This window comes from Dromaius novaehollandiae, chromosome 1, assembly GCF_036370855.1.
Source record: "Dromaius novaehollandiae isolate bDroNov1 chromosome 1, bDroNov1.hap1, whole genome shotgun sequence".
NCBI classification, from domain to species: Eukaryota; Metazoa; Chordata; class Aves; order Casuariiformes; family Dromaiidae; genus Dromaius; species Dromaius novaehollandiae.
Genome location: NC_088098.1, coordinates 53246571 through 53272088, shown reverse-complemented (window position 1 = coordinate 53272088; position 25518 = coordinate 53246571). Strand labels below are relative to the sequence as shown.

At 51.8% G+C, this 25518-nt stretch overlaps 1 protein-coding gene across 3 annotated transcripts; it reads left to right on the top strand.

Annotated features, from left to right (window-relative positions):
- Positions 1 to 43: 43 nt before the first annotated feature.
- Positions 44 to 25219, top strand: MGAT3 (beta-1,4-mannosyl-glycoprotein 4-beta-N-acetylglucosaminyltransferase). 3 transcript variants are annotated; one of them, XM_026101817.2, is made up of 2 exons: positions 44 to 226; positions 18410 to 25219. In XM_026101817.2, exons 1-2 carry the CDS (start codon positions 51 to 53, stop codon positions 19917 to 19919), a joined length of 1686 nt encoding a protein of 561 aa, XP_025957602.2. In that variant the 5' UTR covers positions 44 to 50; the 3' UTR covers positions 19920 to 25219. The 3 variants fall into 3 exon arrangements, with proteins under 3 accessions (XP_025957602.2, XP_064368321.1, XP_025957593.1); XM_064512251.1 differs by lacking the exon at positions 44 to 226 and adding an exon at positions 707 to 801; XM_026101808.2 differs by lacking the exon at positions 44 to 226 and adding an exon at positions 16827 to 17127.
- Positions 25220 to 25518: the final 299 nt, after the last annotated feature.

The following is a 25518-nucleotide window of genomic DNA, read 5'->3' as shown; positions in this document are numbered from 1 at the left end:
GGAGTCAGCAGATGCAGGTTCTATTTCTGGCATCGTAGCAAACTTCCTGGATGTCACCGGGCAAAGCCGCTCGCGCATCCCCACCTCGCCTCGCCTCCTCACGCCAGGCGACCAGCCGCCCTCTCCTCAGCGGCGCGCACGGGGAGAGGCCCCTCCGTGCCCCGGCGCGCAGGCAGAGATGCTGCCGCGCCGGCAGCGAGCGGGGCCCCGCCGCATGGAAAGCGAGGTGCGTGCTCGGAGCCCGCACCACCCGCGCCTCCCCGGCGGCCGAGCGGCCTGGCAGCCGCTACCGCAGCCCCGTCAATAACCCCCGCGGCGGGGCCCGCGGCCACCGCACGCCGGGCCCGGGGGGACCCCGCCGGGCGGCGGGGGGCGAGGCGAGGCCGCCGCCGCTGCCCCGGGCGGCGGGAGCGGCGCTGGCGGCGAGGGGGGCGGGCGGCGGCGGCCCCCCGCGGCGGCCCGGGCGGGCCGGGGGGAGGAGACAGGCGGGGAGGGCCGGCACAAAACGGGCTGCTGCAGCCCTGCCCGCCGCTGCCGGCGCCGCGGCGGGGCTCGGCTCCGCATCCCTCCCGCGGCAGGCGGCGAGGAGGTGCCGGGCCGCTGCGGGTGGCGGAGGAGGAGGAGGAGGAGGAGGAGGAGGAAGGCGGCGGGGGGCTGCGGGCTCGCCTCGCCTCGCCTCGCCTCGCCGCGGCCGGCGCCGAGCCATGCCGGGGGGCGGCGGGCGGGCCGGGGGCGAGCGGCCGCCGCGGCAGCCTCGCCCCGCCGGGGGCCCGGCGGGCACCGACGCGGCGCCGGCCGGGGGTGAGTGAGCGGCGGCGGGCGGAGGCGGGCGGGCTCACACGCACCCACCGCGGGCCCCGCTCCCTCCGCGGAGAAGTTGGCGGCGCCGCGGGGCCGGGCACCGGCGCCCCCTCCCCGCCTTTCCTCCCCCCTCGCCACCTGCAACTTGTGCTCGGGGCCGCCCCCGGCCCGGGGACGCGCGGCGCCACCCCCCGGGCCTGCCGGGGAGCGGGGTCTCCCCCCGCCAAGCTCCCCCCTGCCTCCTATTTTATTATTATTATCGGTCTTTATCCCCCCCCATAATCCCGGCATCCCCTGCTAGGGAGCATCGGTGATGGGGAGGAGGAAGGCAATGCTGCGAGCCCCCTGGCCGCAAATGCGGGCTCGCCGGGGATGGAGGTACCCTCTCAGCCCGGGCGCCGCAGCAAAGGCCCATCTGCTGCCCAGGCTCGGCGTGCTAGGAGGGCACGGGCTGGGGATGCGTGCCAAGCCTGCAGCAAGCGAGAAGGAGTAACAGGAGTGCTTCCGTGGGAGGGAAAACATACATACAAATATGTGTGTGTGTGTGTGTGTGTATGTGTATGATCATCATCAAACATCTCCTATTCTCCCCCCCCGCTCCTCCCTCTCCCCATCAGATTGCTCCAAGCCCCCATCGAGGGCTGGCCACGGAGGGATGCGGGTGCTGAAGTTCTCCCCACTTCTGCAGGGGTGTTTGTGGGCTGGAAATAACCGTGCATTTGTTTTGAAGCAGCACAGGCTTGTGCAGCTCTGTCCTTGTGAGTTTTGCTCCCTGGGTGAGGGTGACAAAGGTGATGGGGAAGGCAGCATCTGCTGCAGCTTGGGACTTGCTCAGGCAGCTGAGCAGGGAAGGGAGCAGGGTGGCGAGGTGCACCTCGCTGCTGCCTCAGCCCGAGGCTTTCCTTGAGGGGTTTCTGCAGGCTGCGTTTCTGCAAGCTGAGCTCTCCCCTGTTTTCCCAGAGCAGAAGCTGGGATCTCACACCCTTCTCCTCCACCCTGGGACAGAGATTAGGTCAGGAGAGATGGGCCCCCTTCTCCACTGCACGCTTGCACAGAGGCAGGGCAGCGTGGGTGCCGAGTACCTCCCCTCCCGGAGAATGGCCCTCTAGTTAACACCAAATCCCTCCCCTTGAGTGGGAAGTTCAAGCCAGTGAAAACACTCAGTGGCACCACTGCTAACAAGTACGACTTGAGTCACCAGGAACCCTCTGCCCTGTGCAAAATGAATTTCAAATTCCCACCTACACCTATCCCCACCCTCCCCCCAGCAGGATGTGAGTCACCAGGGCCTTTCCAGGCCCCTTCCCCAAACAGTGTGTCTCATGGTCAGTAGATCTCACCCTCAGAAGTACTGTTCAAGTCCAGCTGAAGCCCATGACTTACAAGTCACTTCAAGTCCCTGTTGCTGAAGCTTGAGTTGCTGCCAGCTCCTCTGGGAAGAGCTGAAATCAAGCAGGACCTGCCACTACTTAAGCCTCAGACAGCTGAGAGCCATCTCAGAGGAGAGGGAAAACCAAAATCCCCACTCCCCAGTGCACCTCCAGTTCCCAGTGTTCCCCAAAACACAGCTGTGACACCTGCTCTGCCCTTCAGCCTCAGCAGCAATACCAGGAACGCATCCTCCGAGCTGCAAGAGGAGAAGAGCAGTCCTGTGAGCTATTCCCGGGGAGCCTCCTGCCTCCCTGTAGCAGTATCAGGCTTTAAATGAAAGCTATTGCAAACGGCAGAACAGGAGCAAAGTTGTGACACTGCATGTTGCAAAGGTCCCTCTAAGATTTATAGCCCCTCTCCACCCTCAGGGGATTTTGCAGTAGTGGTAAGAAATCCACAAGGTATGACATTCCCTCCCCATGAGGAGGCTCAGTTATACCTGCATAGCTTGTTTATTAATGCCTTGGAAATGGCAATTATACCCCCAGGAGAGAGGAGGGATTCTGACTTGCTTCAGGTGAGTTTTCTTGCCCTGCTCCTAATGTGGTGGCTCAGCTGTTGCCTTTCATGCCTGCCTGCCCGCCTTTGGTTGGTAGTGCTGTTGGCACCCACCTTTGTTGGAGGTGCTTGGAGCACACGGAGCCATTTCCAAACTGGGTTCAGGGGCCAAGCTGTGAGTTTGCCTTACTGAAGCGGTTGAGAAGTGGAGGTGGAAAACAGCATGTGTATTTGCATGGCAGTGTTAGCTTCAGGACAGGCCCACAACTGTAAACGTTCATCGAGAGTACTCATGCCCAACACAAGAGAGGGAGAGCGAGTCTGAAGGGTTGCTGGGTCTACCCTGTGGCTGCAGCCTGCTTAACGTAGGCCAGACGTGCCGTGGTAAGTGCAGATACATTCAGTGTGCTTGCCTGGGGAATGTACGCGTGAAGTTTGTGTGCTCACGTGTTTCCCGTGCTTCTTGTGTTTATCCTTCTCCTCCCTCTCCCACGCACATTGGTTATGTAGAGTGTGACTTTGTGGCCTGCCAGATTGGTGTAACACATGTATTGCATGTCTTTAAGGGATGTTTGTGCGACAAATGTGGATATTTGCAAAGACTAGGTGCATGCAGTAACACATACAGGTACTGCTGAGTGCGATTACAGTAGAGCGCATGTGCTTCTGTAGGGTTTATGCCTGCAAAAAAATTGGTGTGTATAAGCAGTCCTGTGTACAGGAGTTGTTCAGGACAATGCCACAGATGTTACTGTGCATGTACAGTGAACGAGGGATACCGTAGTACAGGCAAGTTTCTCTCACTGTCCCTTCCTTGCTTTAACCTGTCAGCAAGCAGAGATAAACTCTGTTTTATGGCAGGGTTTATATCTGAGTTTTCAGCTTGCTGTGTCTAGGTTTCCTCCTATCTTGAGAATAGCATCTTTAAGGTACACCTATCACAGACTGGCTTTTTTTTTTTTTCTTCCTCCTCCTGTGCATTGGTTCATAAAAGCAGAAGAAGGAAGAGGGGAAACTCGGTGATGGATAGAATGGGTTAGCTGGGCCAGCATTCATTCGTAGAGGCCGATTAGGTTTTAGGTGGGGTTGCTTGCTCTAAAATGAGCCCTTTGTACATTGTTGGAATCTGTGACCCAATCAGTGGGATGTAGCTGGAGGAGGTGGTGCTAACGAAGGCTGGTACAGCTGACAATAACTCCGGCAGAGAGGATGGCAGAGGGGGTACTGACTGGCACAAGAGGCATCTCTGCGTCTTTAGGTCCGTGTAAGGTGCCTCAGAGGGCTAGTTCATACATCAGGCCTGACTGTAGGGGTAGGGTAAGAGTGTGGCTAGTTGTCCCCACCTGCTTTTCCCTTCCATCGCTGCTATCCTTCATTTCTGTAACAAAAAGCCAGGCCACGTTGCATTTGTTCTGATGATGGGATGGCATCTTGTGGTACTGCGGTGCAGCGTAACGGGGATGTGAAATTTGGGAAAGGTAGAGGCACTGGGCAGCACAGTGCAAGGGGGTGGGGGTGCATCCTAGGAAAGCCTGGCGTTCCCCAGGGGTGGAGGGGCTAAGCCTGGAGCTGCAGGCAGCGCTCCAGGTCAGCTGTGGGGTGCTTTGACGGAGTTAGAGCAGTGTGCTGCAGGAGCAACGCTGCGCCATGCGGTGTGCCAGGACTAGAAGCTTGTTCCAGGTGCCAGAGACCAGGGCACAGTTGCAATCACAGAGCTGTGGAGATCCCCCCTCCTCCCGGGGAGGTAGAAGGAGACTCTGTGTATTGGGGCTGTGGCGAAGGATACTCAAGAGCTCAGTTCCTGTATCCCTGTGAAATGGGCTCTGGTTGCACCTCTCAGGAAGACAGGAATATGATTTCTTTACCTTCCTCTTCTGACTGCATTGTGCTCCCTGCAGTGCAAACCCTCTGCTTCCCGCAAGCTGCTCCTGAAGCACAACAGGTACCTCCTGCTCTCCAAACCTCTGAATACCTGAAGCAAAGCGGGTATACGGTTTTGTGCTCAGAAACTTGCCTGGTAGAGCCGATCCATGAAAGGGAGTGCAGTGGGCTGCTCCGAGCTCCCATGAGGCAGGCCGAGGGAAGAAATAGCATGAAGGGAGCTGGCCTTACAAAAAGCAAGGGCTTGTTCTTGAGCCACGACTTAGAAAGTCCTCTGCTTTAGGATAGCAGTAGTTACCTGAGCTGCTTGCTGTGGAGGCCTAGGCCTTTCATACGAAGATAAATCCCTCTCATTGACTAGGCAGCTTGGTCAGCTCAGTTAACACGTTTTCTGCTTCCCCGGCTGGCAGCGGCTAAGGGAGTACCCGGGCTCGCGTCTGTCTAAATAGGCTTTTTGCAGATATCGGCTGTGGTTGCGGTGTATGACCAAACCAAGCTCTGCCAGCAGGCTCTTTCAGCTGGTAAAGTAGAAGTTGCAAGCACTGGGAGAGGTAGATGAGACTGTCCAGGAGGAGAGAGACAGTGGGGGAAACACCTAGATCTTCTTTCTGAGGATCATCTCAGCGTATTGTGCTTTTCTGACAAGGTTCATTTCAAAGGGCTTCGAAGCAACCTGTTAAGCTTCTCTCAATTAAGCAAGCCCCTTACCTGAAGGTAGAAAAATGTCACCCCCATCTTGCATCCAGGGAACGGGTGGCATGGAGCAAGGCCGTGGCGTGCAGAAAGCAGCACGTGCAGAGGCTCAGTAGGAGGGCGAACAAAGCGCAGCGCTCACCTGTGGCTGTCTTGGAAATCCCCCCAAACTCCTGCGAGCTGGGTTGATGCATAGCTCGGGGTTGTCGATAACTTTCTGGTGGCTGCCTGGATCCTGCTGCCCTTTTCACCACGGTTATCACCTCCTTCTTGACCTGCTGTCTAATCTGTAATCCCAGCTCCCTGCTGCCTGTCCCTCAGAGTGCCGTTTTCCCTCAGTGTGTAAATCCTTATGGATTGGGCTAGGGTTAGTGAGCAGAATCAGACTCTGTCATCCCTTTAGGGCTTTAGTATGTTTTTTTTTTCTTGGGGTATTGCTGTGTTTGTTTTTTTGCATCTTACCAAAGCCGCAGCAAGCAAAGTTTGAAGCGTACCGAGAGACTAATGCAAATTAGACCCACTGCATAACCTCCTCAGCAACTGTGAAATCTGTGATCCAAACGCAGGTAGCCGCTATGCTGACTTTATCTGCGTTCTGATCCCCTGTTTCAGCACTCAGATACCAGAATTGAACAGAAAGCAAAAGAGACAGCGTGGCAAAGTGAGAGACATGAAAGGGGAGAGCCTCCCTCCTAGATGCTGAGCCCTTTAAGAAGGAAGGGGAAGGTAAGCTTGAGCCCAGAGATCTTAAACTGGTTGCGCTGAGGCTGAAGAGAGGGCTCTGGCAGTGATTTCGATTCCTCCTCCTCCGGCGCAATGGCTTTGAGCTGGGCAGCAGGTAGATGGAGAAGAGAGGCCTGCGCAGGCTGAACATGTTGGATGGGTCTGGGAGCCCGCGGGAGCTGGAGAAGGTAGGGCTTTGGATGCGTCCGCCGGCGTGGGGTCGGAAGGAAGTCCTCTCATCATGGAGCTGGTAGCACGAGGGCCGGCTTTGAGGCAGAGCCGAGCGCAGCATGAATCGGGAGCACAGTGCCCTGGAGTGATGAGCATGCCTTGCGCACAATTATTTAATGACCCCATTGCTATGGCAAACCTCTCGCCCTGGTATTCAGGGAGGCAGTGTTTCCTGGAAGCTGTTCGAGTGGGGTAGAAAAACAGCCAGGTATTCGGTCTGCTTTTAGCTCAGCCTCCTCCATATGTTGCTTGTGTTAGAAAAATGGTCACCTCTTCGCTGTCTCCGGGCTATTTTCATTTCCCTTTTCTCCTTTCCCTCTGCCCCAACAGCCCTCTCTCATCTTTGCTTTGCTGTGCTAATGCCTGTGCCCCCTTGCTGCTTATGCAGGGGCACAAGAAATAGAGACAAGAGGCACCAAGAAACCTAGTTCGGAGGAGATGTGACTTCCTGCTTTTCTCCTGGGACCACGTGAGGTCTCTGGAGAACAGGTGGGTTAAAGGAATTATTGTTTCCCCACGAGCCCTTTGTCCCCAGATACCTTCTGCTGCGCTGGTGTTTGCTGCAGGCCTGGCTGTTTGCGAGTGGCCGTTGTGCTTTCAGATATGTGCTATTGGCACAGAGCCTCTGTGGCCTCAAATTCCCTATTTAGCAGCAACTTTTGGAGCTAGGGTTGACCACACCTGCATTCAGCCTGGCCAAGGGGACGATGGGATTGCTTCTGCATAATTTAGCAGTCTCTTGAATTATTTATAGTGCAGTTGTGCTCAGAACAGAGTCTTCTCGCTTCCCTGTGAGCACTGGGGGGAGGGAAAGGGATTTTCTGTCAGGCATCCAGAGTCTATCACTTAGTGTTGAGGAAGTGCTGTGGGTGTCCTTTCTGCCCCTGTTTGTTTCCATATGCCTTTATGCTGCTGAACTGCCCTGAAGACTCTTTCGTTGAGCAAATCCAGTTCTGGTTTCTGCATCGTTCAGGTGTATGGTACTGCAGAGCATCTCTGTGACTCGGGACTGCGCAGGAGGTTCCCGAGTGCAGAGACGTGTGTTTACATAAAGAGATGCCATCAAGTATGAGAGAGTGAATCTGGGGCTTGGATTTGGTCCCTGACTTAATTACAGTGCTGTGCCGTGGATCTGGGGCAGGGATCCTCAGGGTTGCTCTCTAAAATATTCACATGCTTGAGAGCATGTTTGGAAAGCCCATCTTGTCCTGCCAAAGTATTTTTTAGCTTTGGCATGACACAGTACATCAGATTTTATAAGAGATCATCAGGACCTGAAGACTTGAAAGCTCATGTGGTTATCAGCAACCCGTCTGAACTGCATGGCTGAAATTCCCATCATTTCCCAGTTATTAAACCCTAAACAGCTACCAGTTGAGGGCAGAGAGAGGCTGGGACAGTTTTCACAGGCTCTTTGAGCAGACGAGCGTCATGAGGATGAGCCAGGCGGGCTGAGTGCCCACCTCAACGCTGTATGTGCTTCACCCCCTTCTGGCCCTCTGCCTTGCTGTGGCAGATTGCTGCACCGTGCAGTTGGGCTCTCCCGCTCCTGCTCAGGTGGTCTTGGCAACTGAAACGCGGCTGTGGCTCCCAACGTATTGCACACCCTTCTGGTGCACCGCTAATGCTAATGGTGTGTTTATGCATAAGCTTTTATTGTCTTCTTCCTCTCCTTCCTTTCTGGCATGGCTGTGGCAGCTGATTTCTCAGAAACAGTTAAGAGTTCAAGATAAATGTGTTTGTGCTGTTGAAGACCTGAAAGGGGAGGGAAAGGGTCGAGGGGGTGGAAAGCAAAAGGAACTTGGACTGTAATCAAGCGATTGTGACCGTAAACCACACACTATCTATCCAATGTACTGTTGAGCTGAAATGCTGGGTCTCCCTGCTCTCAGCCACACTGTGTTAGTTTGTGGCTTTTGTGTTTAGGAAGAGCTGGCAGAGTTGGCTGAGTAATCACCAGAGGTCCCTTCGACAAGCAGCGCTCTCCTACCTGGTCCTGGCCAGGTTCTCAGCCTGAAACAAAACCAGTTCTTGAACCAAGTGGGTTTTTAACCTCCTGTCATGGAAGTCAGCAACTACATAAATAAAAAATTCCTCCTCACCCTTCCCAAGAAATAAGGTGATCTTAGGGAAGAGCGGGAAGAGAAATGGTACCAAAGTCTGTGTGATGTCCAGGATGGCATTTGATTTCACCAGATGAAGGCAAACTCTTTCCCTCTTTCCCTACCGTTACCCTGGTACCCAGTCTCAGGGCTTGGGGCAGGTATGGCTCCTCTCTGCTGCCGTGGCTCCAGGTCTGGCCTTTCCCCCTCTTTGGCCATGTCAGCCCTGGGTTCAACAGGGAGCTCTCTGGCGATGCGAATGGCGTGTGACTTTGCCTCTGAGGAGATGGGAACGTAGACCTCCCACAGTCCTGTCCACTCAGTTTAATCTGGAGATCAGGGTACTGCTTTGCTTAGTGAAAGGGAATGCGTGTACAGAAGAAGTAAACATATTGTTGAGACCCAGGCCTGCTGCAACGCCTGTAAACAGGATCCAGCCGTCTGTGGGAGGCAGAAGAGAGATTTATGTGACCCTGAGTTAAGTGCATTAGGAGGCTTTTGATTTCATTCTGGGAAACTGCCCCTTTTCACAGTACCATATGCCTGTTACTGGCATAGAGCGTTTACTGAAGATTTGATTCGTGTGGATTTAATCTGAGGGGCTGTGATACTGCAATCAGAAGGATTACATAAGCAGGGGTTTGGCTCTGCAAGCCAGAGCGAGCCGAGCTCTGCAGCCCGTGCCCTTTGTCCACCCCAGAGGTGGGAGTCTGGGCTGATTCACTTCTGCCTTGGGGCAAGGCACTGAAGAGCTCTCAGCCTATCAGCGCTTTCTTTCCGAAAATCATAACAAAGTGAAGTGGCAGTGGGGGGTCCAGGCGGCACTGTGTCGAGGTCTTGCCTAAGTCTTGAAAGAGGAAGTGAAGAACAAAGGCAGAAGAGACAAATAAATAAGGGTCTGTTCTTGGTCCAAGAGAAATTCCCAAGGGTTCATGTAACATTCTCGGAAAGATGCAACACTCCCAGTGTTGGAGTTTTTGAGAAATAAAAGGAAAGGGAAGGAGAGGCGACAAGGAGGGGGGGAAGACTTGGGGGTGGAGAGGAGAGAAGGAGGGAGAGACACCCTAGAGAAACCTCTCAGCATGGAGTCAGGTTTCTCTGGCTGTTCCTGGCAAACAGGGGTTAATGCTGTTTGCATGAGATTGGCTGATCACCAGACATTCAGAGAAGAGGGGGATCCAGGGGCTGCCAAGCGGGACCCCTGTGGCCAGAAAGGAGGGGAGGAGGGGAAGGAAGAGGCTGGGAACGCTCTTCCAAACAGTAATAGATTGGCTACTGTGGGAAAGTGAGTGCACTGCCAAGCCCCAAGTGGTTGGTGATGGATGGGGGAGGAAAGAGGGCGGGGATGGAGGATCAGCTCTTCTTCTCCGTGGCTGCTAGGATCTTGCTGTTATTGCCTTTTATTCCATGGCTTCTCTTTATTTATTGTCTTTCTGGGGGTTTAATCACTCCCCTCCTCTATCCAGCTTGGAGAGCTTTTAACCTAGGGATGCACAAACAACTGCCACCCGCTTCAAAAATAGCTGGAGGCAACGTGGTTTCTGCCTGCCTGCGTGGGCTGCTGCACTCTACCCATCACCATGGCATCAAGCACTTCTTGCCTTGTTCCTTCTTTAATTGCCTTTCTCCGGCCTGCGGGACATCCACCTCACCTTCTTCTGGGCTGTTGAACCTGCACCTCCCAGAGCTTCGCTGTTGCTGGGAGTCCCTGGGATTTCTCTTGCTTTCCTTTGCTCATTTGCACAGGGTTTATGTGCGTGGTCTGGTGCACGTCTACCCTGCACTCCTCACCCAGGGGCCCTCAGCAATGAGTACAGTTTTGGCTGCCCATTTTGCTGCTGTTCTTAGGATTCTTGATTTGCATTCTTCAGCATGTGTGGATCACCTGGCAGGGTCTGCTTTGAAAGCTGTTATCTGCTGTTGCTTCTTCCAGATCCCTCCTTGAGACGTGCTCCTTCCCTGATGCTTGCCAGGAGGAGCTAGCTAGCTCACGGTAGTTGAAGGGAAGCCTCACTGGAGATCTGGTTAGATCAACCATATTAAAAAACGTCCCTGAATTTTGAGTGCCTGAGGATGTAGTTACACGATACCTCAGTTTTGGTAAGAACTGAACTGGTGAAGTCAGTGTAGGAAATTTCTGCCAGTCAACCACTTGTTCCTATCTCTAGGCACTTTTATTGAAGTTTATTTTTAATCCAGTTAGACCTGCTGCTGATTTGGGTTTACAACACACTTTCATGCAATTGTATTGACACAGCTGAGGGGTGGTGAGCTGTGAAAGGGGTGAGTGAGAGGAGAGAACGTATGAAGCCACACAGGCTGTGTTACCACATGCCTCACTTGAGTCTCTTAAGGCATGATTTTCTTTTACATTCAGGAAAGAAAAAGATTTTTTCCTGTTCCTCTCTGCAAGACACAGGCTATCTGGGAGTTCTCACATACTTCTTTGATTACCCTATGGCCTGTCTAAGGACATAAGTTGTTTTTGCGTAGTTTTGTCCCTCTTTCCTTTCCTCTTCATTGTCTCACGATGAAGTGTTCCTTCCCTGTATGACACCAAAGTCAAGGCAAAAGAACTAGCAAACTCCATTTTGCATTGCTGTAACTGCTGCACATTTGAAGCAGTGAGCAGCAGTAATACTGTGGCTGGGAGAAAGGTCTTGCATCCTTAATATGCATATGTGTGTACTGCAGAGTGCCATGAGCGATGTCTCGGCTCATTCTGATGTCCTGAGAGGACCGATGTGTGGGCCAAGTGATGACGTAATCTCCAGGGCCATCACAACCATCTTCAGGGAACTGAATGTTATGAGAAGGCAGTAAACAGAATTGAGGAAGAGTCTTTCCAGGATGTCAGGTGTAAGTGGAGGAGAAAAGAGAATAGGAGGAGTGCTACTTTTCCTTCAGTGGAAAGAGTGCTTAGCCTAGTAGTGCTAAGAAGTTTAAATTATGGTTTCTGAGAGCATCTGAAGGATCAGAGTGTGCTGAGGCATCTCAGAACCATGGAAATTCCTGTGGTGAGTCTGGTTTTGTCTGGAGAGAGAAGAGAACTACAAGGAAGCCCAGTACAGCTGAAGGATGCTAAGAGGAATATTCAATAGATTCCAGTGGAGTTAGAAATCTAGCTTTAAGTTTTCTTTAGCGTGCGCTACTGTACCCTTGCAATGTCCAAGTACTTCTCAGATAAAATTAAATTGGTGTCTCATAGCCCATTATTGGATTTCAGTAGAGTTTTCTACTCTTCTCTGAGCAGATCATCTTTTAAACTGGGGGCTGGAGAATTATATAATTATGCTGCTATTAGTATTATGGTAGTTACAGTAAGAACAATCTGTTCAAGTGAAGGGTTCTATAATGGACTCTGAAGGTGTTCAGATGCTGGGTTATTCTAGTGACTTCTGGAAGAGCAGTCTTGAGTCAAAACCCTGTCAATGAATTCTGCTTTATGTCCAGGTCCTGTGCACGCTGTACTAAGGGTTCATTCAGAACTGCTTTGTCCCAGGGTGTGCAGCTGTCTTGCTGTGGCTGGACATGAGACACCTAAAATAGCCCAGACTTAGTCCACCAAAGAGCAGGACAGTAGAAACAGTGGAAGCCCATGGAAGGTGTGGAGTCCAAAGCTACTGTGCCTCTGGGAATCCTTTGCCTTGGGGAGATGGGCAGCCACAATATTTAAAAAGCTGGAGTCTCTGCATTGCATCCATCTTAGTTTCTATATACAGCAGATGGTAGCTGCTGGCTTGGAGAATGCTGCACAGGGACTGTTGGGTCTAGAAGTTTTCTACAGGAGTGCATAGGAGAGGAAACGCCTTTTTTCTTTTTCACCATAGATAGTACCTGTCAGTTGAGGCTTAACAAGGCCTTGAACACAAACCTGAGGCTTATGGTTGACTTGATGTACATCATGTGTCTGCCTTCAGTGGAAAGGGAAAGGCAACATCTTGGTTTCTCAGTTGTGCTCTCACCTTTCCTTGGCCATCCTTGTCTCAGCCTTGTGTAGATTCACTCTTTAGCTGTTTTTCCATGTTTTTTCCTGGCTTAATGTCACCCGTTGATGGCGTGCAGATATCAGATCTGGAAGTCTCACGGATGCTATGGTCATGTGCTGTTGAGAGCAGTGATCTCATCTCTCCTGCCTTTTCCAGGTTGTCTCACCTTACTGTTGAAAGGGAGGGAAGATGCTTAGGGTAGAGCCTAGTCTTCCCTTTGCCTGACCTAGGTCCTCTTGAAGAGTAACTGTGCTGGATGGTTTTGCATCAGCTAGTTGGGCTGGCAGTGAGTCAGTGGCACCTTGTGGTCAGTTGCCTCAAAGCTGCAAAGGAAATGCATAGTATGAGGTATTACTATCTGCATTAGTGCTGTGGGCGATAGCTCTTAACAAAGGTCACAGAAGGATGTTGAATTCCCTTCCTGAAACGTGAATGGAAAGCAATATGGACCTACCTGCATTCAAACCACCTTACGCTGTGACCCCGTCAGAACTTCCTGCTAACGTCCTCATTGCTTGCAGTCCCTGAAAATAGCATGGCATCTTTCACATAAGACAGAAATGCTGAGCCCTAGGTACTGTCTGGTATGTAATGCTTCTCTACTTTCTCTGCTGTCCAGCTTTGTAGGATATGCTTCTCTTCCTATCCTAAGGCAAAGAAGAGTCCTGCTGTCCCGGAGCTCAGGGACATTTCAGCTGTAGACAAATAGTAGTTTTATAGTTTCTCCTTACTCCCATGGATGTTTGCAGGACAGAAGTAATTTGAGATTTTAGAGTGTTTTGAGGTACTGTAGCTCCAATGTGTGTTGTTCCTGTGTCTTGTGAATGACAGGTAGATACAGTACTTCAGAAGCGTAGAGCCCATTCACATTTATCTCCAACCAGAGTGGAGAGCGAGTTTGGCCCTCAGCGTGGAATCGGGGATGGAAGTTATGTTGTGTTTTGTTCTGCCACATGAAAGCGATTCTAATTTGAATTGTCGCTTTGTGTCAGTGTCTAAGGAATGGGCAGATATGTTACTGCATGGGTGTTGAAGGGACAACTTGAGGCACAGGAGATGAGTATCTCTATATCGGGGTGGGGGGGGACATACACAACAACATGCCTGCTCTGACTTGTCCTCTACGGCAGTCTTTCTCATGTAACCACAGGAGAAGCATAGAGAGTCTCAAGTCGTGAGCCCTAATGTGCCAGAGGCTGGGGTGTCGTGCATCCAACAGCCCGTTGCGTGGCCTCTTGCCAGCGTCCTCCAGAAGAGAACATTGGGACTGGTGAATTGCCAGGTCTTAGTTGTGCATATCTTTCTGGCTCCTTGAAATCAGGATATGATTTCAGGATGATATAAATCAACTGGTCACTTGAGATAATGGCAAAGTAAAACTGTAACAGGTGCCTGGGAGTAACTATTATGCACACCGCCCCTATCTATCCTTCTTCTCTGAAAGCCATTCCCCTGCACGGTAGAGACTTTCCACTTCTTCAAGCAAGAAAATATCAGTGCGGTCCCTTAAAAAAAGAAGCTTTCAGCTTCTCTTGCTGCATAACTGCATGTTCTCTAAAGTGCTTTGTCTTAATGGGGCTGACTGTCCATACTCTTCTCGGCCTTTTCTTCTACTTGAACATTAAAGCTTTTTTTTGTCGTTGTTTTTAACTTGACAGCAACTTGATCTCTCTCTTGGAGATCAAGTTGACTTTTTTTTTTTCCCCTCCTCACTCAAAATTGTCAGGAAAGAAGCATCTCCTTGCTGTTTTCTGTGTTCCTTGTAGCTGATGGCTGCTTTGTGACAGAGCAGCTGGGATCCTTTATGACAAGCTGAGATGTCTTCCTGACTGGTACCTCCTTTCTAATTTCCACCACACATAAATACTTTGGATGGGGAAGCTGGGTAATAATGTCTTCCTCCCCTGCTGGCCTTTGTCTTCAATTAGCTATCACTCAAAGACATATCTTTCTCTGTAGTGCTCATCAGAGGATATGGGAAGGGATACGTGACTGATGGTTTTTAGCATCTCAGCCCACCCAAGGGTGGATGAGCTCTCTTCCTCCCTGACAGAGGGATGCCTGGTATGGGAGAATGGAGGTGGCTCCAGGGAAGAGCATTTGAAGGACACAGTTTTATTCTTCACTTGCTTCCTTTTAGGAGGGGATAGGAAATGAGTTTGTCTTCCCATTCCCTCACTAAGGCAGCAAAAATTGCCTCCTGGGAAATATCAGTAGCACAACAGCAGAGGGTACTGCAGGGCCAGCTTGTTTTGGCAGAGCTGCAGAGGAAAGCTGTGTGCACCAGCCCAGCTCTCCCAGACGCAGGCTGCAATAACAGGGAGGCAACACAGCCATGCAAGGACTGAGCTGTGCTGGTGGGTGAAGAGCTGCAGAGCCGTGTGCTGGGCCTGACAGATATTGATGTATGCAAATGTCAAGTGAGGAAAATATGCTTTACTTCCTGAAACGATGTGTCCTGCTATGTTGACATGGCACGCCAGATCCCAGAAAGTGAAGCAGTCTGTTAAATGTCAAGAGTTATGACCTTTGTTTGGGAATTTCACAAGACACGCAGAGCATCTCAGCCGCCTGGGAAGGCGATGGAGATCTGCCTCGGGTGTGCAGCTCCTTTGGTTCTTCTTCTCTGAACTGGGCTGACCCAGGGGAGGCTGGCTGCAATACACGTGTATATATGCTGCAGGAAATGGAATGAAACCAGCATTGCCTGGCAGCCAGTGGGATTGCCTTAGCAGAGCAGGCTCGGTCTCCGTCTGACTGAGGACTTTGCATTTGATAAAGACCTGGTGTCTGGACGTGATGCCTCAGAGAAAGCATAAGACACCTGAGAGGAGATAACTGCATAGTAATTTACCAGTGAAGGATGTCTTCTCCTAACAGCGAGTCACTACTAATTTAGTCTTTTCAGCTTCTTTTCAGCTCTTCCCCCAAACCTAGGGACAGAGCAAAACTGGTGACAGGTAAGGAAGAGGCTCTGGCTACTCCTTTGCTCTGCAGGCAACCTCACTGCTCCAGCGATAAATGGAGCCTTAAAAAATCACTTTAGCCTGGACAGGACAAGATGCCTGCAGTGGGGGGAGGTCTTCAGCAGCGTCTCGTTTTTGCCTCAATGAAGAAAATGTTATGGTGAACCCCAGAATGGCCTTTACGGTTTTCAATGAAACCTTGTGGCCAGCCTGGCGCAGGTGCATCTTCCTCAGAGACAGGCTGCGGCGTGGCGGCAGATGGGCGAGAGGCAGGCGGCAACGCCGGGGCGCAGGAGGCAGCCACCGGAGGAGGGACGCCCAGCCTGGCCGGGCTGACGGGATGGCGGGCACTGGGCCTGCCAACTTTTTCAGTCTGACCCTCTGTTTGCAGCAGCTCGGGAGCAGGGTGACGCGCAAAGCCGGCCCAAGGGGAGTCAGGTGGCGTCGCTGAGGTCCCTGGCCGGCCAGTGCTTTCCCCACAAACCCTGGGAAAGGAGCTCTCGGGGGTGCGCTGTGGGTCATGAGGTCCTCAGCGACGTCTCTGGTGCTGGTGGGAGCAAACTGCGCTGGCTCTGTGAGGACGGGGCGCCCAGTTGCCACACTCGCCCGCTGTCCTGCCACAGTGGTGCGCTTGCGAGGTGCCTGCCAGTGCTTGCAAAACGCCTCTTGTGCTGCCGATCCCATTTGGCCATTTTCCATGTTGTAAACTCAAAGTCTCAAAGGTCTGAGGGCTCCTTGATGCACCGAAGATATCAAAACCCACAATAAACATTAGCAAATGGAATTGCTGCCTCCTTTTTCTTCTGTGGCAACGCTGTAACTTTTCCGCCAGCTTCAGGCTGCTATCCTCCCCTTTGAAGCAAAATAACCTTCTTGCTAGATACTGAAGTCTTCCCGTAACCGCGCTGTTTCACCAGGTGGTGCTCATCTGTGTTAGCTTCAGGGTCTTGTCAGGGCCACCGCAGAGCCATGTCCCCATGAGCTGCCTTGCCCAGTGTGAGGGGGACAAATGAACGGATGGCCAGGTGCTTTGGTGCAGGAGATGGGACAGGCGGCGGCTTGTGCCTGCCATGCAGCAGGTTTGGTTCAGGGAGATGTAAGACGTAGGGCTGGAAATGGGATTTAAGGGAAAGAAGCCTTCAAAGTTCTCCAGAGGCCATCGGCACGGGGGACGGTGTCAGTGAACAGCGGTATCGCTGAAAGGGGACTGCAAAGTGTCCAGAAGCATCTGCTGCTGAGTTGTAGGGTATAGATTGAGAGGGTTGCTCTATCAGAGTCCTCTACGAAGATCCACATGTGTTTTTCTTTGCTTTGTTACCTTTTGTCTAAGCACTTTATGGCTTTTCACTGTAGTATTAAAGTCTCTCCAAGTTAATAAGTAAACGTGCTTTGTTATATTTCACTTACTGCCCTCAGAAGCGGTGCGAGAAGGCGGGAGGTTTCTTCCCTCCGTTTCTACCCCTGGGACACGTGTCAGCCCTGAGGAGCGCCGGGTTGGGGAAAAAGGGAGAGCCCAGGTGAAGGGCTTTGCGTTTCACCCCAGTGCGGGGTGGTCTGCATTTATCCATGGCTCTCTGGGCAGGATGGTCCCTTACCTGAGTCTGCCTCCCATGGAGGTGTCACCTAACCCTGACACCTGTGTTCGACAGAGGTTTTCATTAAAGACTGTGTGGGATGCGTCATTCCTGTACACGAACTTTGGTCCTTAGAGGGGGAGGAGCTGAATCCCGCATGCAGAAGTGGTGTCCGTGGCGGCGGGGCCCCGACGAGCCACCCCAACTTGGCAGCCTGCACAGCAGAGTGGGCCAGCCGGTGCGTTTTGGGCATGCTTCCTTCCTTATGGGGGGCTTTGAGGCTTGAGTTGCAGAGGTGGAAGGGGTCTCTCTACATCTTTGCATGGAGGGTTTTGTGCTGCTGGGGGCGAGTGTATAGCCTCTGTGTTGCAAAGGGCATTTATGTGACCCTGTTCCGACACCTGCCTTCTCCCAAACCTTCCAGTTTTGGCAGAGGGAGTCCCTTCTTCCTGAAACAGCAAAACGCCTTTTCTTATTTTCCTTGGTGAAGCATTGGTTGAGGTTAGAGCTCCTGTCTTTTTCTTTCTTTCTTTCTTTTTGGTTTTTTTTCCAAGTTGCAGTCTTCAATCACTTTTCTGCCTGACAGTGGCACTGCACTCCCAGCAGGGGCTGGAGGAGGGGAAGTGGTGTAGAGAGCAGGTGGAGGCTGTATTTCTGTTTGGAGAAAAGGGCTGAGTACTGCTGGGCTCTTGCTGGCCCGACATGGATCCATCACCACAGCACAGTATTACCAGCAGAGATAGCTAGATGTGTGTTTTAGCCACCTCGGTCCAGACACAAAGTGCTTAGCATCTGGTTCACAGAAAATAAAAAGCAAAGGGCAGCATCTGGAGGCATACTGGACTTCATAAGGAGGAGAGGAGAGTAAAAGAGACAGAAACTTAATTTTTTTTCCTGTTCCCATACAGAATCAGGTAGCATTTTCTGGGAGTGAGGGTTTTTTAGGGTGTGTGTTGTGAGTAAACCCTGAAAAGATCTGGGAATTGTAGGTACTTGCTAGGTTCTGGGAGGCTGGCTAACGATCTCAGTCCTTTAAAATCCAAGTCCTCTCATACATTGGTCATGTTTTTGGTCGTTTCAGCTGTGAACCCCTACTCCCTCTCATCCCCCTTGCTCTCTGCTTTCTCTTCATCTTTCCCTGTGCCTCTGGTGGTACAAGACCTGAGGAGGCCTGCGTTTATTGTCACTGCCGAGTGTGGTGACTTCACTAGATTGTGATTCCCTGTTTTTCTGCATTTCCCTTCCTTCTGCTTTGTCATCAGTGCCTTTCTCCTCTTTGTGAAGTTAAAAGACTGTATCTGATCTAGAAGAGGTTCAACATGGTGTAACCTAGCTGAGACAAAAGGCCTGGTGAAGATGGCAGAGGGTGGGGGAAGTTGTTTTGAAATCAAGTCCCAAAGGATGCATCCTGAAGTTGGACTAGATGTGTGGTATTTCCAGCCTGTCTTCCTGCTAGTGGTAATTTTTTGCACCCCCAGTAGCTGCTGAATGTGACTTTTCTTTTCATGGCTTTTCCACAGGATGAAGATGAGACGCCATAAGCTCTTTCTGACTCTCTGCATGGCTGGTCTCTGCCTCATCTCCTTCTTGCACTTCCTCAAGGCCCTTTCCTATGTCACCTTCCCCCGGGAGCTAGCTTCGCTTAGTCCCAACCTCGTCTCCAGCTTCTTTTGGAACAATGCACCTGTCACACCTCAGGTTAGCCCTGAGCCAGGGGGTGCAGAGTTACTCCGCACACCCCTGTACTCCCACTCCCCCTTGCTCCAGCCCTTGCCTCCCAGCAGAGCCAGCGAAGAGCTGCACAGAGTTGAGTTTGTGCTGCCAGAAGACACAACAGAATATTTTGTCCGTACCAAAGCCGGTGGCGTTTGCTTTAAACCAGGCACCAAGGTGTTGGAGAAGCCATCTGTGGGAGGGCGGCCAGAGGAGCAAGCAGATGGTGCTGCCTTAGGGCGGCCCGCTCGCAAGCCGCTAAGTGCCAGCGGGACCAAGCGACGCAAGTGGGTAGAGTGTGTGTGTTTGCCGGGCTGGCATGGCCCGAGCTGCGGGGTCCCCACTGTAGTCCAGTACTCCAACCTGCCCACCAAGGACCGCCTTGTGCCACGTGAGATCCCCCGGCGGGTCATCAATGCTATCAACGTCAACCATGAGTTTGACCTGCTGGACGTCCGCTTCCATGAGCTGGGAGATGTGGTGGATGCCTTTGTGGTGTGCGAGTCAAACTTCACGGCCTATGGTGAGCCGCGGCCCCTCAAGTTCCGCGAGATGCTCCTCAATGGCTCCTTTGACTACATCCGCCACAAGGTGCTCTACGTCTTCTTGGACCATTTTCCCCCCGGCGGCCGCCAGGATGGCTGGATTGCTGATGATTACCTGCGCACCTTTCTCACCCGTGATGGCATCTCTCGCCTCCGCAACCTGCGCCCGGATGATGTCTTCATCATCGATGATGCAGATGAGATCCCGGCCCGTGATGGCGTGCTCTTCCTCAAGCTCTACGATGGCTGGACAGAGCCTTTCGCCTTTCACATGCGGAAGTCACTCTACGGCTTCTTCTGGAAGCAACCAGGCACCTTGGAAGTGGTCTCAGGCTGCACTATGGGGATGCTCCAGGCTGTCTATGCCACCGATGGAATCCGTCTACGGCGCCGTGAATATTACACCATGCCTGGCTTCCGGCAGTATGAGAACAGCACAGGACACATCCTGGTGCAGTGGTCGCTGGGAAGCCCCCTCCACTTTGCTGGCTGGCACTGCTCCTGGTGTTTCACACCAGAGGGGATCTACTTCAAACTGGTATCAGCCCAGAATGGGGACTTCCCCCGCTGGGGTGACTACGAGGATAAGCGAGACCTCAATTATATTCGGGAGCTGATCCGGACTGGTGGCTGGTTTGATGGTACTACGCAGGAGTATCCCCCTGCTGACCCCAAGGAGCAGATGTACGCTCCCAAGTACCTGCTCAAGAACTACCAGCGGTTCCACTACTTGTTGGAGAACCCATACCGAAGAGCAGAAGGGGCTGGCTGAGGCCACTGGGGCTTGCATAGGAAATTGGAACTTCACCACAAAGGGAAAGAGTAGAGTGTTTTGTCAGTTCCTTTCTTTTTTGTTTTCTTTGATTCCAGGTGGGGTGTACCATTTCTCAGCAGTCTCTACTCTCCCTTTCTTCTCTTCTTCCCTTCCTCCCAGGGTGATGCTTGGGGACAAGAATTCCTGAGTCGCCTAAAGGGAGGCCTGGGCAAGAGAAGGAGAGAAGTTGGGGACGTACTCTGGGAGTAGCGTGAAGACTTTACTGCATCTCCTAAACCTCTTCTGCTGGCTGGAGAGAATCTTTGCAGCCAGCTGGTGGATTTTCCTCTGTGGGAGGCTGGGAGGATCCCCTGGGGAGAGAGGGCAGCTGTTCCCGTCCACCCTCATTCTTTGTGGATCGGAGCAAGCACAGATGTGAGCCTGGACTATTCAGTGAGCGTGTGAGTCAGCAGGCACAAACCAATGTGAGTGGCCATGTGTGCAGATGTATGTCACAGGCATTTTTTGGATGTGTGAATGTGCAAAAGCATCTCAGTATGCATTTATTTTTTATATACCTCTATATTCAGAGAGTATTTTGGGGAAAGTAACTCCTTTGCTTTCAAGGTGTTCTCCTCAATACACAGCCTCCTCCCACAGACCTAACATATCTATCCTGGGCCAGGTCTTGGCCTGATGCTCTACCAGTCCTGGAGCAGGCAGATAGGGGAAGCGGAGGAGAAAGCTGATTCTTTTCACTTCTTTTTCACCCATGCCCCCACAACACTGCACTGGCTTGGCCCACAGAACCTGAAGCATCTTTCCTGCAATACATGCTTTTTGCAGGGCAGGGATAAGCCGCAGAGGACTTAATCAGATGGTGGGAGTGTATGTTTACAAGTGCATGGTTTCCTTTGTGCATGAGTGCTAACATGCATGGTTTTGGTATGCACGTGGGCATTTGTTACCAGTACTGGGTGGGGGGAAGGGGACATAGTTGGGCTTGGGCATGTGTGTTTCTGTAGAGGTCAGAACATGGTGGGATCTGGAAGCTATGATCTCCTTCTAGGCATAGATTACATTTCAGGAAATGCATAGGAGAAAGCATTGGCTCCACATACTAGTGCTACACAAGTGGGATGGTTGCATGCTGGCTCTGGCTGTGTGCAGCTCTGCAGGCTATGCCTGTTGCAGGGTTGCTGCTTACAGCAGGGGTAAGATACATATGCTGGCTATTCCTTCTTGCCATTGGGTAAATGGGAGGGGAGAGGAGAAAGGCAAAGCCCTGCGTCAGCCAATGGGTGTTGTGGGGAGACACAAAACATGTCAAGGCATACGACCCATCTGTCTGCTCTTGGGGTGTGATGGAGCTCGTGGAGAAAGAGACCATGAGCAGGCTTCCCCTGGAGCCAAGAGGCTGTTTTAGGATGACCAGGCAATCCAGAGAGGATGTGCAGCCCACACTTGCAGCCTGGGCCATGCAGACGAGATCATGCAGAGGAGAGAGGAATGGGGATGAAACTAGTTGCAGCTGGTTGGCAAGTGTCTGCTCCGAGTTTGCCAGTGATGGGTAGTCAGGATCTGGCTTGTCCATGTCTCAGATTGAATCAGCTCATTGAGGAAGCAGATCCCTGCTTCCTCCCTTACCTCCCTTCCCCAGCAGATGGCTTGACAGGGTGCCCGGAGCCCAGACTGTAGCGGGCAGAGGATGAAAAACATGGTGAGCTTGCTCTGTTAGCTTTACAGTGGAAAGACTGGGTCATGTTCCAAGCAGAGATGTGAGGATCATGTGTAGGAGGAGGAGGAGGAGGAAAATACTGGCAATAAGGAAGAGCGACCCTGACATCAGGCCAGCTGTGCTGAAGCAGGAGGGTTTCCATTGCTGTTAACTCACTCCATCATGGCTCCATATTCTTGTGTTGTCCAGCCCATTCTGTCCCTTGTGCCTCATTCCTGTTTCTGTATCTCTCACGCTCTCCCTCCTATTCTCCTCTCCAGGGAAGTGAAAAACAACAAAAAAAAAATTTGGTTCCCTAATAAGACTGAGACAGGAACTAGAGGTACAGAATCAAGATGAACATCTTCATTTCTGCTCAAACTGAGATTGAGTTCGTTTTAGCACCTTCCACATCTCACATGCAATAACAGCTGATTAAATGAACTGAAGGACCCTTTTTCTTTTTTTTAATTGCTGTTGTCATTTCTGCTGCATGCCCTCTACAGGCAGAAGAGCCTCCTTGGGAAGTGAGCAGAGGGTCCAGTAGCCAGAATGCTCTTTCCCCAAAGGAAAGCTGTGGCTCTTCTGGGTTCAGACTTGCCGACACACTAGGAAGGTGTCTGGTCACAGTCATGGGGGCTTTGTGCCAGCTTGCTACATTGAGTTCTTGATTATGGAGAGATTATGGAGAAATCAGGACCCAGCTGAGAAAGGAAATGCCTGTATTAAAAGAGACAAGAGCAGGGCATTGAGGCTGTTGCTTGAGGGAAACGTGCTTTCCCCAGGGTAGGCCGGAGGAGAGCCTGATGTGTTAGCACGAGGGATTCAGTAGAAGGTACTTGAGAAGTATAGTTTGAAGAAGCCATTCCTCATTTTTACTGTTGGAAGGAAGCCTGAGACCTACCCTCAGACCTTTGGCTTTGCCTTATGACAGTCACAACACAGCAAGCCCAGTGCCAGGCCTTGCTGAAGACAGGAGAGAAAGAGAAATCAGTGTGCTTTAGGAGCACCACAGCCCCATGAAGCAGGGGCTGAGGCGCATGCGTGCTGGGCCACACCTCCTAATCTCCTGAAGCAGGAAGCTACACGGCTGGGAGCAGCCTCTCCCTTGATACCAGCCCTTCCCATGCAGGAGCTTCCTTGGGGATTTTTAGTGTGCTGCAAGTCATGTTTTCATCGCTGGACTATGGCCCTTGCCTCTTAGGAGTTTCACTTGAGCCCACAGCTGTTATATCTGGATCTCCTCTTCCTCAAGAACAGCCTGTTCCCTTCCCTCCTCTCTCCTCCCTTACTTGCTCCACAGTTTTCTTCTTCCCCCTCTGAGTTTCTTCTCCCTTCTCCTCCCCTGCCAAGCAAGAGGAAAAGGTCCCACTAGAACTGGGTAAGAACAGTGTTGGGACTCTTCTATGTGATGGCCTAGCCCTGTGTCCCTCCTGGACTTTCCCACTTCCTTATTCTTAGGAAACTAAATTTAAAACAGGCTTCTGTTGTGGGGGAAGGAAGGGACTTTACAGATGAAGTACATTGGTTTTTTTGTTTTTGTTTTTTTTTTTTTCCTCAGGAATCATTTAAACATTTTTTGGTTTAAGGCCAAACCAGTCAGTGGTTCTGTGTTTATTATCCTGAGGGAATTAGAGTGCTTGTCGTTAAAAATCTTTCTTGTCTCTTGGAGGGTGGGGACTTGCAAGCTGACTTTTGCACATTAATTTCCCAAGGTGGTGGCTTGCTCTCTGTCCAGCTTTTGCATGCACTGCTTAACCCAGGACCTCGACGGTCTGTGCTCAGAGGAGAGGCAGCAAGGTTAGAGTCATCCTCCACAGGAGGGAATCCAGAGCGAGTGGGTATGTGGGGTGGTGAGAGATGCAAAGCAGGGAGGCAGGTTTGTATTGGACTCTGACCCCTATTTCCCTGCGCCGAACCATTTGGGGTGAGCGTTGAGGCCCTTTGATCTTGTCTGAACCAGGCACTGAGGTCTGAGAAGGGAAGGAATTAAAACCCCCCAAACTGCCTCCAGGGTGGGACTGGGATCAGATCTCAAGAACCGGGCACTGGGTTTTTCAGCCATGAGCTGCTCAGCCGAGTGCTGGCTGCCTCTCCTGGAGCGAGGCATCCAGTGGAGGGTGGGCAGGCTGGAGTTAGCAGAGGGCTGTCAGCCTTTCCCTGCAGTCCTGTTCAGCTTGACAGCTCTGTGCCGTTTGTTCCCAGGAATCTTTTCACCTTCAAATTAAGTGGTGTAAGGGAGGGCTGGAGAGCAGGAGCAGCAGCACGTGGCATCCCTGAGCCCTGCGCTCTTCTGTTGCTCTGCCTGCCTTGTCTCACCTGCCTTTCCAACTGCTGAGGCTCTTCCCCTTTCCTCCCCACTAACAAGGGTTGTGTGTCCATGCATGAGCAGAACAACATGGGCTTTGGTGGACCTGCAGCAGGTGAGTTTGCTAAAGCAGGGGGGGACAGGGAGGTCCTCTGTCTTTGTCCCTCCAGAGGACTGGGGGTAATGCAGTGCCCAAAAAGTGCTGCACAGAAAAGATGAGGTGGTTTTGTGCCTGTGTGGTTGGTATGAAGGACAACACACTCAAGTCCACTCTTGCTGTTGCTTTCTCTGATCCCTGTGTCCTGCTGAGGTGCTTGGTGTGCCTCTGTGCTGGGTAAGCAAAGGGGACCTTGCGGCCTCCAGGTGATGTGTGAGTCGGGGGGGAAGGAGTGTCAGAACGGGTATCAATTTTTCTCTGTTTTTTCTCTTTTGGTGTATCCTTGTGGGATAGTAGTGTCTTTTCCCCTCCCCAACCACCCCAGGCTGTGTCCCTGTCTCCCTGCTCCTGCCAGCAATCTCCGTGGCTGCTATGCCTCTGCACTGTGAAGACACTAGTCCAGGGTCAGCCCTGGTCCTGTTAGTGAACACTGGTGGTTAAGAGGGAAGGTAAGGCTCATCCTGGCTTCGTTGAACTCAAACTTTGGCGAGAAAGGAAGGAAGTGCCTGGGAGACTGGATCCTGAATCCCTCCATCATTGTGTTCCCCCCAAAACCCCTCTTAATATGGAAACCAAGAGGGAGCTGGAGGTAAGAGGGTGGCCGGGAGGGGCTCAGATCCAGCATCGAGAAAGGAGAGGTGTTTCAAATGCAATACACTGACAGTTAAGGCTTTGGGGACTATGCATAATGGCTTAAGAAGGGATCTGAAATACTCTGAAACTAAGAATTCAAACCACTGGTTTTTTCCTTGCTGTGAGGATGATGATGCAGTATCATCCTGGTGGTGGTCCAGCAGCACTTCCTAGACTAGGGTCCACCTGGTCCCACTAGTTGTGTTGCTCCTGGAGTGGCCCCAAAACACCCTGTTTTGGCAAAAGAATGTGTGGACTTGCCAAAAAAAAAAAAAAGAAAAGAAAAAGAAAAAGAAAAAAAAGTGGCTGCAAAGCTCCTTTCAACTCTGTAATAATTTATAAACAGCAAGTAACAATGATTGTTTTGTAAGGATAAATCAAATGTACATTCTGAAATCATTTTCTCTGTAAATGGTTGGATTTCATTTCACCCTTAAAGGGATGCTTAAAAGGAGGAGAATAATAAAAATAAAAAAAAATTTACAAAGGATGAAAGGAAACCAGCACGTGTGTGTGTGTGTGTGTGTGACAGGTTTTATTTCTGATCGTCTGGCAAAGGAACCACTGGCAAATGGAGTGAGGGAAGTCACTGCTTCCTGCTGGTTTGGGGTTTTGGTGCCTCTTCTCCTTCCTTCAGTACAAACAGAATGACTCCTGATTTTGAGGGTCCAAGTCAGACCTCATCTTCTGCATGTTACGGGAGCATGAGCATATACGGGCAGACTCGAGGGGAAAAACGGCTGCCACGTTGCTCTTTAAAGAGCTGAGAGAGGAAAAGGTGGTGGACATGGGAACCAACATC

Coding starts and splice junctions, on each gene's coding strand:
- MGAT3 (XM_026101817.2), top strand. CDS start 51: ATGTCACCGGGCAAAGCCGCTCGCGCATCCCCACCTCGCCTCGCCTCC. Junction 227..18,409: donor CCCGCCGCATGGAAAGCGAG/GTGCGTGCTCGG, acceptor GCTTTTCCACAG/GATGAAGATGAGACGCCATA.